At 40.6% G+C, this 19,653-nt stretch overlaps 1 protein-coding gene across 1 annotated transcript in view; it reads left to right on the top strand.

Annotated features, from left to right (window-relative positions):
- The window catches only part of erc2 (ELKS/RAB6-interacting/CAST family member 2), an 89,074-nt gene that overhangs the window by 22,925 nt on the left and 46,496 nt on the right, over positions 1-19,653 (top strand). Inside the window, exons 2-4 of the mRNA XM_036559066.1 lie at positions 8,781-8,807; positions 11,707-12,144; positions 13,585-13,659. Coding sequence (XP_036414959.1) covers positions 8,781-8,807; positions 11,707-12,144; positions 13,585-13,659 — 540 coding nt within the window. The remainder of the gene's footprint in view (positions 1-8,780; positions 8,808-11,706; positions 12,145-13,584; positions 13,660-19,653) is intronic.

The raw sequence follows: 19,653 nt of genomic DNA, 5'->3' as shown, positions 1-19,653 counted from the left end.
GCCGCTGTTTTACATTCCTAACAACTAACCCAAACACTGTTTAGACTCCGGCTCATATGCACAGTCAGTGATGTATCTAGAACCTCCAGAAGGACTAGAGTAATGTTTTTTTCTCATGAAACTGGTCCAATTGTAAATCAAATCGTGATTGGTTGATTCCTCTGTCACTTCCTAATTATGCTGGTAGTTAATCTAACGTGTAAGTTCTTCAGTCCAGCTCCTGACGTCCCGACCAATGGGAGAGCAGCTCAGCTGTATCTACCTAGATACCGCAGAGAGAACAATCCTGATTGGATATTTTCTGTTGAGCTTTTTAAGATTTTAATCCCTTTGTTTCCAAACAATGAAATAAGAGTATTATTACAATATTTTCAAAGATTAAATACAATAAGCATGATCTTATTTTAAAAAATGAAAAATTCCAGATGTGTTTTTAGTTCCTAGATATCTTTTTGCCTTTCAGTGAGAGTCTAGAAGATTCTGAAGGTTCCCCAAAACGATACCAATTACCAGCTTTTTTATTTAATTTAATTATAATCGATTATAATCAAACTAATACATCACAATGCAGGGCTTTTTCATGTCCCTGTGTCTCTGACTACAAGATAGGGGGTTTCTGATAAAGTGGCCAGTGAGTGTAATTACCCTCTAAAAGCACGGATCACCGTCTGACTCACATCCCTCATACAGTATCAGAGGAACGCAGGGACGTCTGTTAGATGTTTTGTTCGTAATGCGCGGTGAAGCAGAGACGCTGGGCTCTGTGAACTCTCTGTAACTTCATTACTGGCTGCTCACGGCGGCGTAACAGCAGCGTTTCAGCAGCCAGTTTAATGTCAGCACTTTGAATTTCACACTTGGTTTATTGCATTTTAATGTTAAAACGCTTTACATGCAGCTGCAAGACTCAGGAGTTTCTTAAAGAGCCCATATCTTATATATTAATTTACATTTATTTTCCTCACTTTTTGAATCAGAGAGCAGTGAGACGTGGTGTGTAAACACTGTTAAAGTTTCCAAAGGTACCGTTCACTCCCCGGTTCTCCCCAGTACAGTACAAGTATGGAAACGATGCTGAATATTGGTGTAAATTTGAGTATATTGTGTACATTTCAGTATATTTTAGTAAATCTGAGTATATTTAAGTACGTGTGTGTACTTAAGTACATTTGTGTTTATTTAAGTAAATTTTAGCATTTTTTGAGAATATTTGAGTAAATCTGAGAATGTTTGAATATATTTGAGTAAATTTGCATTGTTTATAATTTTGAGAATACCTGAATATATTTGAGTGAAATTGAGTATATTTAAGTGTATTTGCGTATATTTGATTAGATTTGAGTGGATTTAAGCATTTTCTAGTACATTTGAGTGTGTTTGGGTAAATTTGAGGATTTGAGTTCATTTGAGTACGTTTTAGGGTATTTGAGTAGATTTATGTATATTCTAGAATATTTTAGTACATTTGAGTAAATTCAGGTATATTTGAGTGTATGGGTGATGGGTATTCAAGTAAATTTGATTATATTTTAGAATATTCTAGCATATTTGAGTAAGTTTTATTATATTTGAATGTATTTCAGTTGATAAATTTGACTATGTTTGATAGTATTGGATTAAATTTCAGTATATTTAATTTATTTATTTGAGTAATACAAATATTTTAAAATGTTTTAGGATAGTTATGTACATTTGAGTGTATTTGAGTAACAATGAGTATATTTGAGTATATTTAAGTATATTTAAGTATATTTTGGAACACTTTATTACATTTGGGTGATGATTAAACACTGCGCTGAGAAGAGTTTCTGCATGTGCGTGTATGTGTGTGTGTGTGTGTGTGTGAGTGTGTGTGAGTGTGTGTGTGTGTGTGTATGTGTGTGTGTGTGAGTGTGTGTGTGTGTGTATGTGTGCTGCAGTGAATCACACACTCAACTGCAGAGGCCGTCTGATCATTCACCACCTTCAAACAAACCACAGCAGAAGACAGTGAGAGTGCATCTGTTATTAAATGACGAGAGAGAGTGAGAGAGAGAGAGAGAGTGGAAAGAAAGACAAAAAAGAAAGTGAGACAGAAGAGAGAGTGAAAGAGGGAGCAAAAGACAACAAGAAAAGAAAGAAAATAGCAGGAATAAGAGAAAAGTGACGTGAAAGAGAAAAAAGAAAGAGTGTGAGTGAGAAAGAGGGAGAATATGAGAGTGAGAGAGAGAGAAAAACAGGCTGAGGGACAGAGAGAGTGATGGAGAGAGGAAGAGTGGAGGAATGAAGCAGTGAAAGTATAATTGCTGGCGTTTATCTCTCTCTGCCATGCGGACTGTGGATGAACACTCAGTCTGACTGTGTTTAATGGCTCACTGTTATAATGGGTTTAAAGGCTGAGGCTGAATATTAAAGTGTCTGTTTGTTTTAAACGATTGGAATCATTTGTTAGCATTTTAGCTGCGATCTGTTTACTAGCCTTTAATGCTGCGTCTAACAGTTATTTCTGTAATTCATTTAAGCTTTATATTGTACTTAAAACCCCCTTAACTGTGGTAAAATTCATAGTGCAATGAATCAATAGAAGCCATATCGCCCCCTACACTTCCTGTAGTGTATTACAGTCTGTCAGAATGACTGTGTGGATCATATGAACATTATAGAGGCTTTTTAAATGAAACAGTAGAAGCCATATCGCCCCCTACACTTCCTGTAGTGTATTACAGTCTGTCAGAGTGACTGTGTGGATCATACGAACATTATAGAGCTTTTTAAATGAAACAGTAGAAGCCATATCGCCCCCTACACTTCCTGTAGAGTATTACAGTCTGTCAGAGTGACTGTGTGGATCATATGAACATTATAGAGCTTTTTAAATGAAACAGTAGAAGCCATATCGCCCCCTTTGTTTAGGTAGCCTCATTGATTAAAATTCAACTGTTAATCTGCTCAAGTGTCCCATTTTAAAAGGCTGTGTTGATGAAATTCATGGTACATTCTGCCGTGCACACCAGCTGATTTGCATTTGTTTGACGCACACACACGTTTCACACTTTACTCAGATCAGTTCACTCCTCTGGTGTTGAGTATGTGTGAGGAACGCATATGTCCTCCTCCTCCTCGCTGCTGGTGTGATGCAGGCTGCTGTTTGCTGTTTGTGTGGATTCGTCACCAAGAGCAGATTTGCTTAGTAACATTTCCATATTCTGCATCTGCAGTATTTCCACACTGCAGGTAAGGAAAGAGAAAGGCCTGCTGGAACAGACTCATGGAATTTCACATTATTTTAATATTTGCATTTTTACAGCTGTTAAAACAAAACTCTTTAAATGAGTAAAATAAACAGTAAACCATTTTATCAACTTATAAAAGTCACTGGAAGACTGGAAGAAACTGAGCTGCAAAAATAGCCTGTTTTAAATTCCTCATGGCTGTGATGTCACAGCCTATAGCAGTTTAGCCCCACCCATTCAACCTACAGCAGTTTAGCCCCCGTTCAGCCTACAGCAGTTTAGCTCCACCCATTCAGCCTACAGCAATTTAGCCCCGCCCATTCAGCCTACAGCAGTTTAGCCCCACCTATACAGCCTACAGCAGTTTAGCTCCACCCATTCAGCCTACAGCAGTTTAGCCCCACCTATACAGCCTACAGCAGTTTAGCCCCACCCATTCAGCCTAAAGTAACATGACAGAGAACAGCATCAAAGACCAAGTAAAGTGTATAACTGTATTCGGACTGTTTTTGGCACATAAACCCACACAGAGAAATGAACCTCAGAGGCAAAATAAAATACGAGGACAGTGTAGAATATTGGCCCTTTAAGACGGACTGTAACTCACGCTGCTTTAGTTTTGTTTAGCGAGCAACATTAACGCCAGACAGAGACCAGCACTTTAAAATACTGCTGAATCACTGAGACTCCTGGGGGCTCCACACATCACATCTTGCTCCGACATACTGAACCGCGGGCGTGCGCAGTATATGGATTGTAATTATGCAAATAGAACTATTGGACTGTTTCCTCCCATTCATTTAAGGCTCAGGAAGAGTATTGATTAGGAGAGAGAGAGAGAGAGAGAGAGAGAGAGAGAGAGAGAGAGAGAGAGAGTGATGGGAGAAATGCAGGGCACTCTAAGTGAACTTCCTGACTGGGAGAAATATAATCTGAAACCACAAGAGAGGAAGAAGAAAAAATAGACCAGACAGAGAGTTTTATTTAGTGTTTCTGACTGTTTAGTATAGAACATATTGTATTTCATATAAATAATATATTTAATACCTACAACACAGATTAATACATATAGATACTTAAATATACGTAATACATGCAGGACATTTTGTTATTACATATAGATTCTTATATATATATATATATATATGTATAGATATATATATATATATATATATATGTGTATGTATATATATGGGACATTATTATTTCATTATTGCTTACATGTAAAATGGTTATAAGACTCATTGTATATAGAGTCTTCAATATATATATGTATATATATGGGACATATTATTAAACCATATAGTACCCATAGGACTAGTGAGTGAGTGAGTGAGTGAGTGAGTGAGCGAGTGAAGTGATGAGTGTGCAGTAAAGACAGATGATTCCCCTCAGCTGTATTAGATTGTATCAGAGTTAATTAACACAGACAGACGGTCAGAGCTACACGGATCAATCTGCCCTCTCCTCCCTCCCGTCTCCCTCTCCGCTTCTGGCCTCGGTGACTGTCCAGTTCATTAGAGGTTTGGATTTAACCTGAAGGGCCCATATCATGGAAAACCATGGAGAATTTTCCTCACAGTCCATACATGGAAACTGCACTGGTAGGAAAGAAGTTCTGTATAGTACCAGAAAAGGTTCTATGACTCGAAACCCTGTACAGCAGGCAGTGGTTTTTGTGATGTCACAAAACGCGTCCACCTATTCAGCCTATAGCAGTTTACCCTCCCTGAAGTTTAAAGGGGTATTTCAGCCCGAACTTCTTTTTGAATGAGGCACAGCATGTGACAGCCAATCGGAATAGAGCTCATTTGCATACATCAGTCTTAAAGGCTTAGGAAAAGCCTGTTTAGTTGGTCATGCAAAAATGAATCATGACAGTTTCACTAACACCTCAGGAGAAAAAAAAAATCCCTGAACTGTTCCCTCTGATCTGTTCCCCCTGAGCTGTTCCCTCTAATATGTTTCCTTTGAACTGTTCCCTCTGAACTGTTCCCTCTGATCTACTCCCTTTAATCTATTCCCTCTGATCTGTTCCCCCCGAGCTGTTCCCTCTAATCTGTTTTCTCCGAACTGTTCCCTTTGAACTGTTCGCTCTATAAAGTTTCCCCTGAACTGTTCCTTCTGAAATGTTCCCTCTGAACTGTTATTTCTAATCTGCTCCCTCTGATCTATTCCCTCTGAACTGTTCCTTTTGAACTGTTCTATCAGAACTGGTCCTCTAAACTGTTCCTTCTGAAAATACAGGAGAAAATGTGGGATACAGGCCCTTTAAAGATTAATGAGTTCTCAAAAGTGATTTGCTTCTGAAGTTTAGTCCAAGACTAGGCCCGATCCGTATGTGCTAAGCAGCCCTAATTGTGACAGACATCGTACAGATATGATCAGAACACTTGTGCGGTGCTCAGTGAACATTAAATATGCACATAAATCAGAGCGGTTATTCATGGAGTCGTTTGCATACTGTTTATTTTTAGGAACAGAGGACTGAATACATATACAAGTGAATCTGTATGTCCTGCTTATTGTCTTGCACGCATGACTGTTTGTCTCTTGTCCCAAAAAGACAGTCGTTACATAAGACGGTGTCCACAGAGCTGGAATTAACACCAGCCAGAGCCTGTTCAGCCCCTCTGGCCCAATCACATGCACACCACTGCCCCCAGCTGGACAAACCTAGTCATTACACCACTAACGAACCCTCACTGCCCACTGCTGGACAAACCAGCACATTACAACACAATCCACAGACACACTTGAAGGGGGAGTCCACTGATCTTTCAGAATTTCTGCATATTTGAGTGTGTGAGATGTAAACAGAGAGATTCAGAGTGGTTTGGTGTGAAATGGTTCAGATATCTTTACAGTGGTGGTGATAGGAACCAGGGGTCGCCATGACTACAACACAAACATAGACACTTTATTTACTATCCAGAACCACCAGTGAACCTACACGAGTCTTCTGAGTTTATATGGAATGTTGATGATGGAAAACAGTGGAAAATCTGAAATAATAGGTTTTCTCATTGTATCCCTCCACCATGAATGGATTTTAAGGCCAAAATCTTCTCAAAACTATCGTCAAATAGTGTCTCAGTCATCAGGCAGTGAATTCATATCCAATTAAAGTAATAACTTTCTGTGAGGGAGCTTTTAGAGGTGGACGTCTGGTTCCTATCACCACCACAGTGAACAATTCTGACTCAGCAAGTTTCTCAAAAACAGAGCATTTCACGCCAAACCACTCTGAACGACTCTGTTTACATCTTTATCATTTAATCATTCAGAAATTTAGATGAAAATTAGGTGAAATTCCTTCATTCCTTCAGTGTTGAATCATTTGTCTCTTTCTGAAAAGGCCTCTGTTCTAATTTCCGACATTTTATTCCAGTTTTTTTCCATGATGATGATGAAGTACGTGTGTGGGAGGGGGTTGTTTGTACTGATGTAGATGATTTCATTACTCCACTGAAAATCACTGTAAGGGCTGCACCATATTTAGATAAACATATTATTGCAGTTTAACCTACACACTTCAAAAAGGTGGTTCTTCAGTGGTTCTTTAGTAAAGAAAAGGGTTCTATATACCACCAAAAAGAGTTCTGCTGTTGTTACTATATGAGCTTTTAACAACAGAAGAACAGAAGAACTCGTTTCAAAAAGGTTCTATATAGAACCATTACAGCACAATCTCCATCAATCTGGAGAACCCTTGCATGATGCCAAGAACACTTTACCCATGCAAAGGGTTTTTTTTTCTTTACAAAAGGACCCTTGAAGAACCATCTTTTTTAAGAGCGTATATTTAGCCGATACAGTTACATCAAGATTTGTACCCTTAGAGGTCTAAAGTTATTGTTGTTTGGTTTACTTTATATAATCATTTAAATATAATAATACCTCAGTCAGCTTCGGCCTTTCATTGTGATTGGCTGAGAGGGATTCTGTGAGTCCCAGCGTCTCTTGGTCATGGCACTCCAGTGATGGTTATATTAGGTATTATGAGATTGTGTTAGATGAAGTATTGATGTAAAAAACTGCATAAGGGTCTAAATACTAAAATTCCTGTGTTAGTATTTGTGTCTGCATTTAACTGTTTCTACAGTAAAGTTTTTGCAGTGTGAGTTGATACTTCATTTAGCTGTATTTATACACAGCAGTGCTAGATTGGAGCTATTTTTAACCTTCTTGGTGATTTTGTGCCTCAACATCTAAGAATAAATATTATTAGAACCTTTAACCTTATTTAAATCAAATCAAATCAAATCAAATTTATTTGTATAGCGCTTTTTACAACTGATGTTGTCACAAAGCAGCTTCACAGAAATCCGTTTAGAACAAAGTTTCAACATGAAATGTAAATCCTCCAGGTGAGCAAGCCAGGGGCGACAGTGGCCAGGAAAAACTCCCTCAGTTGAGGAAGAAACCTTGGGAGGAACCAAGGCTCACATGGGGGGACCCATCCTCCTCTGGTCAAACTACGTACAAAATTATTATTCTACTAATATTAATAGTAATAGTAGTAATAATAGTTAGGAGACTTCAGTGTAGAGTGGGCAGCCAGTCCAAGGCAGGTGGCGGTGACTGGGTTGTGGGTAACTGGTCTGAAGCGGGTAGCCGGAGAGCTCTACAAACAATCATCCAGCAGTGTCCGGCTGGACAGGTGGGCAGTCGTTTTCTCGGAAGAAAGGTAGGGAAATGGAGTTAGTTTAGTTCTGTATGGGTGTATGTATAGTAGTATGTAAAACATTTCCAGAGTGTGGCTAACGACTCCGGCAGATCTGACTATAACAGCTTAACTAAAAGGAGAGAACCAAAAGGGCACACAGACACGGGAGCACCCTGAAACAATCTGGCATTCCTCCGCTCCACCGTCCACAAACCTGAGTGATCGCGTGTGAGCGGCGGGACGACAGCACCAGTCTCAGTTTACTATAATTCCCTGCGTCCATGGACCCCTGGATCTGCTGCCTTTATCCAAGGGGAAACATTAGCTACCAAAATCTAAACTAAACAAATGAGTTTTCAGCCTAGATTTGAATATTGCGACTGAGTCTGAGTCCCGAACATTTTCTGGAAGATCATTCCAGAGTTTGGGGGCTTTATAAGAAAAGGCTCTTCCCCCAGATGAAACCTTCTGAATTCTGGGAACTATTAAAAAGCCAGCACTCTGTGATCTGAGTAATCGTGGTGGCTCGTAAAGGGAAATAAGGTCTTGCAGGTACTCAGGAGCGAGCCCATGTAGGGCTTTATACGTCAATAAAAGAATTTTGTAATCTATACGGAATTTAACAGGCAGCCAATGGACTGATGTAGCACATCCTCTCATTTATTACTGCGTAAATATAAAACGATAGCATGCTTTTGTTGTTAATAACTGTGACTTCTAAGGGTGAATGTATCGGAATCATAATGTAATTGTAAAATATATAGCAGTATAATCGTGATGGTTATTTAGTCGATATCGTGCAGCCCTGACTGACTCTCACTGCTGTGTCCATCTGCTTGTGTGCTGTGCTCTGACGCTCTGCTCTCCTTCATTTCCACTCCATCTCCATCGCTCCTCAGCATCTGCTGGATGCCCGCAGGACCAAGGTTTGTCACCATGTTCGCATAATCTGCTTTCTGTTTGTTTTCTGGTTGTTTTTCAGTGTATCCTGTCTTTCCTCTGAACTGTACCCTGAACTGATCCCTCTAATCTATTCCCTCTGATCTGTTTCCTCTGATCTGTTTCCTCTAAAAATTCCCCCTGAACTGTTCCCTCTACTCTGTTTCCTCTGATCTGTTCCCGCTGAACTGTTCCCTCCGATCTATTCCCTCTGAGCTGTTCCCTCTAATCTGTTTCCTCTGAACTGTTCCCTCTGATCTGTTTCCTCTAAAAAGCTCCCCCTGAACTGCTCCTTCTGAACTGTTCCCTCTGAACTGTTCCCTCCGATCTGTTTCCTCTTATCTATTCCCTCTGAGCTGTTCCCCCTAAACCGTTTCCTCTGATCTATTCCCTCTGAGCTGTTCCCTCTAAAAATTCCCCTGAACTGTTCACTCTGATCTGTTCCCTCTGAACTGTTCTGTCCAATTTGTTCCCTCTGATCTGTTCCCTCTGATCTGTTCCCTGTAATCTGTTCCCTCTGATCTGTTCCCTCTGAACTGATCCTTCTCATCTGTTTCCTCTGAACTGTTCACTCTCATCTGTTTCCTCTCAACTGTTCCCTCTGAACTGTTCACTCTCATCTGTTCCCTCTGAACTGTTTCCACTAATAGCAAACAACAAAATACTGTTTTAGACTAAGAGTGCACAGAATCATGTTCTAAATAAGGCCAAGAAAAAATAATATTGTTCTGGATATAATCAACAAAACAGAATACTGTTCTAGGTAAGACCAGAGGTGCACAGAATTGTGTTCTAGATAAGACCAACTAAAACGGACAGTGTTCAAGATCAGGTGTGTACAGAATAATGATCTAGAAGACATTTAAAAACTAGTTAGGTGTTAAGTTCTAGATAAGCTAAAAAACCCACTGATAAATGTGGCATCCTAGAAAAGCTAAAAGAGCACAGATAAGTGTAGTTATCTAAATATGCTTAAAAAGTACAATATAATGATCTAGATAATATAATGACCTACAAAAGAAAAGAGGAGTGTTCTATGTAAGTGTAAAAGGCAGAGATAGGTGTGGTGTTCTAGATAAGATGAAACAAGAACAAATAAATGTAGTTTTCTGGATATGCTAAAAAGAAACAGGTCAGTTTAATGTTCTAGATTAGCTGAAAAGGCCAAAGTGGTGTAGAGAACCCTGAAGAAGCTCAGAGGGAGGCCCATACTGATGCCGTTGACACCTGGAAGGACGCGGCCTGTTCCTGCTCCACTTTCCCCTGATTCACTCGTCCCACATAATCAGAGCTCCAGCCCGCGGCGCTCACCGTGCCACATAGAGCCGACAGAACAATTAAAAACAGCATTAAAAACTCCTCTTCTCATTAGCAGATCTGGCACACGTCTCTTCTCTCAGCGTGTTTGGTAGTAATTTAGTTCGTATTCCTCCGAGACGAGGCAGCCGACTGTGGCCTAACTTCACACTTTCCTCTCTACAGTAATAAATTCAATTTTCCTTCTCTACGATCATAATTAAAGAAAAAAACAGAATGTTCTAATTAATATTTTGCCCTTTGGTACGATCATCAGCCAGAGATCTAATATTATTAGTAGATAGATTGTGCTGCAGGGATTTTATAACCTGTGAAAAGAGGATTTAATGAAAATGTTAGGCCTTCCAAAGTAATAAATATAACTGAAACACACAGTTACTGGATTAAAACTGGATTTTTCATGTTGTTTTCTGATCACTGATCAGTGATCATATGATTTCTCAATATTTTTGTTATAAACTTGTGTTTAAACCTTGTGAACATTCTGCAAGTTTTAGCTGATATACAGACATAAAGATGCATTCATCACAAATTTAATGATACAGTTATGCATGTTTTATATATTAAATGTATTTACATGCTGTGCTGTTAATTTCTGTCCTTCTTTTAAAGGCTAATCAGGGACTGGGGCTGTAATAGCTTAAGCTAGATGCCCCATATACATGTGTTGTATTCTATGTAACGGTGTTTATCTGTATTGTCTCTGTCAAATAAACAAACAACGTAAAATAAAATAAATAAGGTATAAGATATTGAATTCCGCCAAATATAAAACTCTCAGATTGCCACATAAGTGAGTCTCTGATCCTTCGCTGATAAAATATATGGAACTGAACCAGAGCAGCACAGATATTCATTCTGGCAAGGCAGTTTCCGAAAAGTAATATACCGTTTACAGTAATGTACAGTTTAGTTTCCCCCCCTTAAACCAAATGTAGTCGATCAGCCAAGACGTGTTTGGTGTCTGGAGTTCTTCTTTCACTGGAGCTACGAGGCTAATGTAGCTAACAAGTGATGCAAGCTTATAGCATCAGCGATTAGCATGGTGCTAACTGCATGCCTAAATCATCACACTATCGTCTCAAACCGCATGGCGTTAAAAAATCAGATTACTTATGTTGAGGAAAAAAGATTGGACAAAATTCAGGTTTCAAGAGGGGCGCTAATGTTTTTAGCTTTGCTGTTTTCAGATAGCAGTGAGTCAAACAGTGTCAGAAACTGGATAATCAAGTTTATTAGAGATTATTAGAGATTACCGAACAACTCCACACGCTTTGAGGCGAGTGTGTGATAATTTAGGTGTATAGAGTATAGGATTCCAGTGTTAGCTGCATTAGCTGCATTAGCCTCGTAGCTCCAGTGTAACACCAAACACTCAGGGCTGAAACTGGGTAAATTTGGCAGAGCTATCACTTAAAATCCAGTCTACCTCAGACTTTAGTTTGTATGTGGTCCTGAAGTCGTTTTTACCCTTTAAACTCAGTTCTGTTCTGCTACAGGACTTACACATTAGTAATAGTTGTTGAGCAATAAGTCTTTAGATTAATAAGCCTGACATTCGTCCTGCAGCACCTTCAGATGACCATCCAGGCCCTGCAGGACGAGCTGCGGACGCAGAGGGACCTGAACCACCTCCTGCAGCAGGAGAGCAGCTCGCGGGCCGCCGGCGCCGAACACTTCACCACCATCGAGCTGACCGAGGAGAACTTCCGCAGGCTCCAGGCCGAACACGACCGGCAGGCCAAGGAGCTGTTCCTGCTGAGGAAGACGCTGGAGGAGATGGAGCTGAGGATCGAGACGCAGAAGCAGACGCTGGGGGCCCGGGACGAGTCCATCAAGAAGCTCCTGGAAATGCTGCAGAGTAAAGGGCTCCCCCCGGTGGCCGGGAGGGCATCTGAGGAGGAGGAGCAGGACAGAGCCCGGCGCATCGCTGAGGCTGAGGCTCAGCTGGGCCACCTGGAGGTCATACTGGACCAGAAGGAGAAGGAGAATATTCACCTCCGGGAGGTAAGCTCCCCTGAGACAGGTGTGTTGTTCTGTATCTGTTATACAGGAGAATATTTGCCTGAGACAGGTGTGTTATAATAAAGCAACAAACCACGAGAGGCCATGCGTTACTGCAGTTTTATCACGGGAAAGGTGTTTTTAGGCATGACGCCAAGCGAATGTGATCAAATTCAAAAAACCCTCAAGTGGCTTATTGCTTTTAGAAAACAGCAGCCAACATAAAATATGATCAAATACACAGTTTTTTAGAAAACAATTAATTATTAGTCAGTTATTATTAATATTAATTGACATAAACAAGTATTCCACCAAAAATGTAGTTTCTTTAGAATCGGTTAGAATCGTTTCTTTAGGTATCGTTGCCAAGCAACCATGGACCGCTGAATGAGGAGAGCATTCAGTCACCCGTCGCTGTACATTTCAGTCATTTCATGATTTTTTTAAACATTTTGTTATGTAGCAGTGAACATATGATAACACAGCTTTGTTTAATGTAAAACCCTTCACTTCTAAGTACTTTTTGGTCACCAAATCACCACCACGAGTCTAATTTAGCACCAATCCAGCTGCGTCTCTTCTCACACTGGGGCTGAATCTCAAACGGCTCCCTGCTCCCTACATAGTGCACTACATAGGAGTTTAAATACTGGATCCTGCAGCCCGAACAGAGCAAAATACAGCTAAAAAACATTCATTTGGGACTCAGACATCCACACTCGATAAATGATCCACTGTTTGGCTGTAGAGGCTAGGATTTCTGAACTTCTAAAGCTAGCACACTATTTAGGGAGCTGTTTGGGATTTAGCCTGGGTTTGACGCGACTTCTGACTGAAACATGGACATTTGAAGCATGTGAGTCATTCAAGTGACATTTTTAGACTTTTATACTGCAGTTTTACAGTTAATCAAACCGTAAGTACTTTAATTCAAGCCTGTGATATTAATGATGGAGCTGTTTAGGCTGTTGGCTCTTTCAGCCTGTTAGCTAGCTGACCAGCCTGGTTCTAGTTAAAAACATAAGCTGCCAGCCCCTCAGTTTGAACAAAAAACTTAATATACTATAGGGTAATAATGGTATAACCTTATTATTAGTAGTAGTAGCGCTAGTAGTGGTGTTAATAGTAATGTCATTTTTATTGTGACATTTGAACATCATAATGTTTATTCACACAATTTATACTATATGTCTATTATTGTTATTATAATTATGGATATTATTGTTACTATAATTATGCATTTCATTTGTAATTTTTTCTCTCCATGATGCTCAAGGGAACAGAATCAACAGCAAAATATGTACCATAATACAATAAATAGATGATGAAGCAGACTGTAAAAGCAGTTACTCTGGATTCTGGCCTCTGATTTGGCTTCTTGAGCAGAAAATATCAACGCTGTTTGGTCAAAAATATGTACATTTACTCAAACTTTGCTTTCAGGAGCTTCACAGAAGAAACCAGCTGCATCAGGACCCCAGCAAGACTAAAGCTCTTCAGACGATAATAGAGATGAAGGTAAGAGTGGCTTCACTACAGCTTCATTCTTAGAACCCTGCATAGTCAGCTTTGCCAGATTGCAGCTATAGTTTCCAGGCAAAAAAGTTCAAAACCCACCAAGATGCACGAATAAACACCCAAAAAGTACATCAAAAACAGTCTGAGGTCTTTTTAAGCATAACACAAACTAATACAACATTTAACCAACATGACATGAACAATAAGCTTCTGAGCACCTTAACAGCTGATGTCTTAACTGCCTTTGAAAATTCACAGATGAGAAAATTTACTAGATGACACTGTTGGCCTTTAAACAGATGTCACCAGATGTTATGAAGAACCGAAAGCTCTACTAACGCTGTCAAACATCTATAAAACACCTGGACAATAAATTATTGCTACAGAGCCCTGCTGGTGACATCCCATGTAAATAAAAATAACGTGTGGCCACAACTTAGTAAGTTGTGGGAAGAAGATAGCTAAGTCGTGGCCATGACTTAGTAAGGTGTGGGAACGATATCCTAATGCATGGCCGCAACTTAATAAGATATGGGAAAAAAATGATTAAGCCTTGACCACAGCTTAGTAAGGCATGATCTCATTCCCACGCCTTACTAAGTTGTGGCCACGACTTAATTATCTTGTTCCCACACCTTACTAAGTCGTGGCCACAGATTAGGATCTTGTTCCCACATGTTAATACAGCGTGGCCACACATTATTTTTATTTATACAGGATGTCACCAGCAGGGCTCCATAGATTTCAATAAAAGTACTAATTTATTTGATTTGTATGTATAGCTGGTGGATTTTGCACAAACTCATCTACGTTTTCAGAGTAGTAACATTTTTAATGTGGTATATATGATAGGACTCATGATCCCATACAATCAGAAATCATCTGATCCAGTTTCCACCTATTACAGAACTCTGCACAGTCAGTAATGCAGAGTGAACCGGATACTAATAATTATTATAATTGAGTATAAGAATTCAGTTTCAGTAATACTCAAAGTACTTGTTAAAGTACAAATTTTCCAAAATAAAACTTAAGTGCACTTACTGTTGTACTGTCCTCCTCCTGCTAAGACGTTTCACTGCCGTTCTGGAAGTTACTCAGTACTTAAAGCTGCACTATGTAAGATTTAGGGATGTGGAGACCTCTCTGGTGGAAATGTATAACTGCATGCAACATGCGGAACATTTTGTAACGTGGGTTGTGCTTCAGACCTCTTCCCTGAGAGGATGAATCTGATGACTGAATGAGAATTTAAAGAGAGTTCATCAGTATAATGTAGATTTTGAGATGATTTGAGGTCAAATATCGAGCCAGATCTTCTTTTGGAATCTGTGAGTGTGACAATAATATGTAAGGAAATAATAAAAAATAAAATAAAAGACGTACAACGTGTTGTGAAAAACTCCCGACCTGACGCCTCTGACTTTAAAATGATTATTTCAGGCATGACTTGCAGCGCACACACTCACCATATTTTAGCCTGTTTTTATTTTACTCACTCACTAATGACACTTCTTTCAGTTTTAACAACGAACGTCATACATAGTGCAGCTTTAAGTAGTTTTTTGAGCTTCTGCTTTTGTCTATGCAAGTTGTTTTTTAAAAAAATTAAGTCACTTTTTTCCACTGAAATAGGTGGCATAACGGTAATTAAGTACACCGTATTATTTAATAATGACAGTATTTAAAATTTATGATGGTGTTTTAAAATTCTGACGTAAAATTTATATTCCAAGTCTGAATGACCAAATAAACACGTTCCATCCATGAATAATTTAGAGGAGTCGGTGAGTGGTGGTGGGAGCTCACCGATAGGCGGTGCTGACAGAAAGAGACAGGAAAAAATTTAAGAAAAACTAAGCAGGAAAGTGGCTCAGCGACGGAGAACAGCTACTAATATCAGAGCCACACATTTTTGCACACAACACAGAAGACGTTTAATTTCAGCTTTCACTCCAACACCTGCGCTCTCCTGTAAATGGGGGTCATTTTAGCATCAGGTAGTTAAAACCAAACCTGCTAACTAAGCTACCTCCCGAACACCGCAGAACAGGTTCTCTTTCAGCTTTCTGTCACTCCAACCTCAGTCACTGCACTTTTACTCTCTCAGAGATTAGTTTTAATTGTCTACACTTGTTTCAGCAGAGCAGTTAGCCTGAATCAAACCTGTACTGTGACGTGTGGATCTGTTCGGGTCTGTAGCTGCTCTCTAAGCTAATGTTCAGTTAGCCGATCAGGCTACGGATCCAAACACCACAGAACAGGTTTAATTTCGCTTTTCTGTCTCTTCAGCACCAGCTGCTCAACTTCACTCCCTCAGAATTGAGTCATTATCATCTAAAATTGTGTTGGTTCTTCAGTTAGTCTGAAGCGAACGTTCTGTGGTGAACCGAGCTGTTATCATGGTAGCTGAGCTAACGCTAACCATCTCCTCTTTCCCAGTTAGCAAGACGGCTTAAGTTTTAGTGATTGTTAAATAAGTGGTTTGAAGTTTATTGAATGGTGGCTTGAAGGTCGCGCACTGCGTTCAGTTATTTGGTCACCATGTAAGGTTAAGTATACTTTTTGCCTTTTTTTTCGATTTTGAAATAACGCAGGGCGAGACGGCAAAAAAGCGACATAGGAAAATGCCTGAGTACCCTGAACTAACTGCTGTAGATCGTAATATAATACATTGACTGTCCTGTCATTCATATTCAACATGTTTTCTATCACGTGTCCTTTTTCCAACAAACAACGATGCGTCTAATACAAGAAAAACAAAGGTTTATGATAGGAGGATTGCCATCTCCTCTTATATTAGAGCGCTTCTAACCACAGTTTGCCATATCTGCTCCAGCTAATCAACTTCTAATCAATTTCTTTCCCTGATTGGCTGGATCAGAAGTATTAGAGTTAATGGGCGAGGCAGCTTGTTGGATACTAGGGGTGGGAATCTCTAGGCATCTCACGATTCGATTTGATTACGATCCAGAGGGCTGCAATGCGATTATTAAACGATAATGGATGCATCTTTTTTCCATATTGAATTTACTTCCAATGTCTTTTATTAATAAAGCAAATGGAAGCAATGAGGCAAGTCAACTGAAAGGCTCTCTCTTGTTTGGAACACATGAGACGCTTCGAGGCGGGACACTGTCTCTCGGCTTCAAAGTGTCCAACACAGTGCGAAAGCCCTGGTTCTTAAAGACTGAGTACGGACGCAAATCCTTAGCAGTAAAAGTTGCGAAAGAGTTTGTAGTTCGCTTCTCCCTTTCCGAGTTGGGCGGAAGGTCTGACATCGCTTGCTTGATGGCTCTTTTGTTGGCAGCAACAACAACCGGGCGTTTTTCGTCCTCCTCCGGGTGGAAATGTGTTATATGGTTTCTCATGTTTTATGTGTTTCCAAAATGTTTTAGTTTAGTGTGACACAACTTGCATGTAGTGTGGCTCCTGTCCAGGTTCAACTCCATAGAAGCCAAAGTGCTTCCATACGCTAGCTTTTAATGCAGAGGACGCTGGTCGGATTTCTCGCTCATCCATCTTGTGTCTTTGTTATGTGCATATTTGTGGTGCAGCGGGTAGCGCTAATGCCTCACAGCAAGAAGGGCCTGGGTTCGATTCCCTGGCCGGGTGACCAGGGTCCTTTCTGTGTGCACGTTCTCCCCGTGTCTGTGCGGGTTTCCTCCGGGTTCTCTGGTTTCCTCCCACAGTCCAGTGTAGATGTAAATGTCTGTGAGTGTAGATTTATATGCCCTGCGATGGACTGGCAACCTGTCCAGGGCGTATCCTGCCTTCCACGCAATGACTGCTGGGATAGGCTCTAGCTCCCCCCATGACCCAGGAGGATAGGCGGTTAAGAAAATGTGTGTGTGTGAATTGATTCAGAATCATCCGCATCGTGATACATTAAAGAATCACCCCCCACCTCCAACTGGATACAGGTTGGAACTAAACTCTGCAGGAAGGTTGCACTTCAGGACCCGGGCTGGAGATCACTGTTTAAGAGAATATATGGTTTACATCACTGATGTTACCTTCAACAACACCCCCACTCCCACCTCTCCAAACCCTCCCCACCCACCCCTGGCACTGTAGTACTGTAAACCGCAGTAATATTTGAAGTTTTGAAGGTATTAAAAATAAGGACACCGCCCAACGCTACACCAGTGTGACAGTACTTTTCCCGCGGTACGGGTGCAGTGTGGGTTTAGGCTGCTCTGAACAACATCCAGAACAAAACCCATCAGATCATAGAGCTCAACTGTGAGACGCATAATTGTAACTCTCCTCTTTTGAAGTGAAACTTCCAGAAAACACAGAGAACAAACAAAATGAAATAGTAATGAGAGAGTGGGAGGAAAACAAGGGGAGGAGAAGAGCAGAAGGCTCGCCGGGCTGCTGATGGAAGAGTGAGTGTGTGTATGTGTGTGTGTGTGTGTGTGTGTGTGTGTGTGTGCCCTCTCCCCACCGGCAGAGCCATTACACACTCCGCTAAAAATAAAACATGACCTCATACAGCTCACTCACACACACTACACACACCCCACAGGACCCCGCTGATTGGACTCCCCCAGAGTATTACCCACAGTCCTCCTCTGCTGGCCCAAAGCAGACAGACATCCACTCCAGCCAATCACCGTTCAGCTTGCTTACCCATAATGCACGGCGCTGTCTGTGCTGAAACCAGTTTAGCATCGGTTCCCATAGCGCCCCCTCTCGCTCTCGCTCGCACCTTTGGGCGAGCGTGGAGTCTGGATGCGGTTGCCATGGGAACAGCAGGGGGTTGTTTACAACCACTAATGCAGGCAAGGTAGGGAGAGAGAGAGAGATGGAGAAAAACAGAGAGAGAGAGAGAGAGAGAGAGGGAGAGAGAAGAGACGAAGGGAATGGGAGGCAGTTGCTCATCATTTGGATGAAAAAGGGTACAGTGTGCGACGTTTTTATGCTTTCTTTTCGAGCACGTTTTCCTCAGGAGCGACATGCTGAGATGCTAAATTGATAAACAGAATGCTTAAATGTAAAATTGTTAAAAATCAAAGGCCTCATATCTGCATGTGTGTTTGGCCTGTAAGACCGGCGCCGTGTGCTTTTAATATATAGCAGAAATGGCACGCTAACATGCTACATTGCTCAACAGAATGCTGAAAGAAAGGTAAACAACATAGCATTAAAAGCTACAGCTCAGCAATACAGATCCTACTGCCAAGTGTGTGTTTGACCTATACACAGGCACCATATGCTTTAATGCATAGCAGAAATGACATGCTAACATGCTCAACAGAATGCTTGAGGAGATGTAAAGGTTTAAATAATGTTAAAACCTTACAGCTCAGCAATACAGACCCTGCTGACATTTGTGTGTTTGCTCTATGTACAGGTGCCATGTGCTTCAATGAATAGCAGAAATGACATGCTAACATGCTAAGTTGCTCGACAGAATGCTTGAGGAGATGTAAAGGTTTAAATAGTGTTAAACTACCTGCATCACAGCAGCGCAGGCCTCATATCTGCATGCCTGTTTGACCCAAGGACAGGTTCTTTAATTTATAGCAAAAATGGCATGCTGAATTGTTAATTGCTAAACAAAAGGCTAAATATAAAGGCCTTGTAGGCCGTGTATCTGCATGCATGTTTGGCGCAAAGGTTGGTGCAGTTGCAAGCGTTTTTGATGATCCTGGGTCAGGAAGTGTAGGAGAAAGAAATGGAAGGCAGTTGCTAATCATTTGGGCTACAGTGTGGATCACAGTAGCGTTCATTTACTGTTTTATTTCACTGAAATTTGCAAAAATGATTCGCTAACATGCTAAACTGCTAAACTGAATGCTAAACAAAATGTAAAAATGTAAACAAAATGGCATTAAAACCTACAGCACAGCAGCGCAGGCCTTATATCTGCATGCTGAAAAGACAGCTTGGCCAGCTCAAGTTTGTTAAATTGGTTGACTAGCATACAGTATGTTTTTGTTTGAGTTGACCAACATGACCAAGCATTGATTAAGATGGTCATGTTGG

Source organism: Colossoma macropomum, unplaced genomic scaffold, assembly GCF_904425465.1.
Source record: "Colossoma macropomum unplaced genomic scaffold, Colossoma_macropomum, whole genome shotgun sequence".
Classification (NCBI taxonomy): Eukaryota; Metazoa; Chordata; class Actinopteri; order Characiformes; family Serrasalmidae; genus Colossoma; species Colossoma macropomum.
Note: the sequence above shows the minus strand (reverse complement) of the source record. Positions and strands in the feature narration are given on the sequence as shown.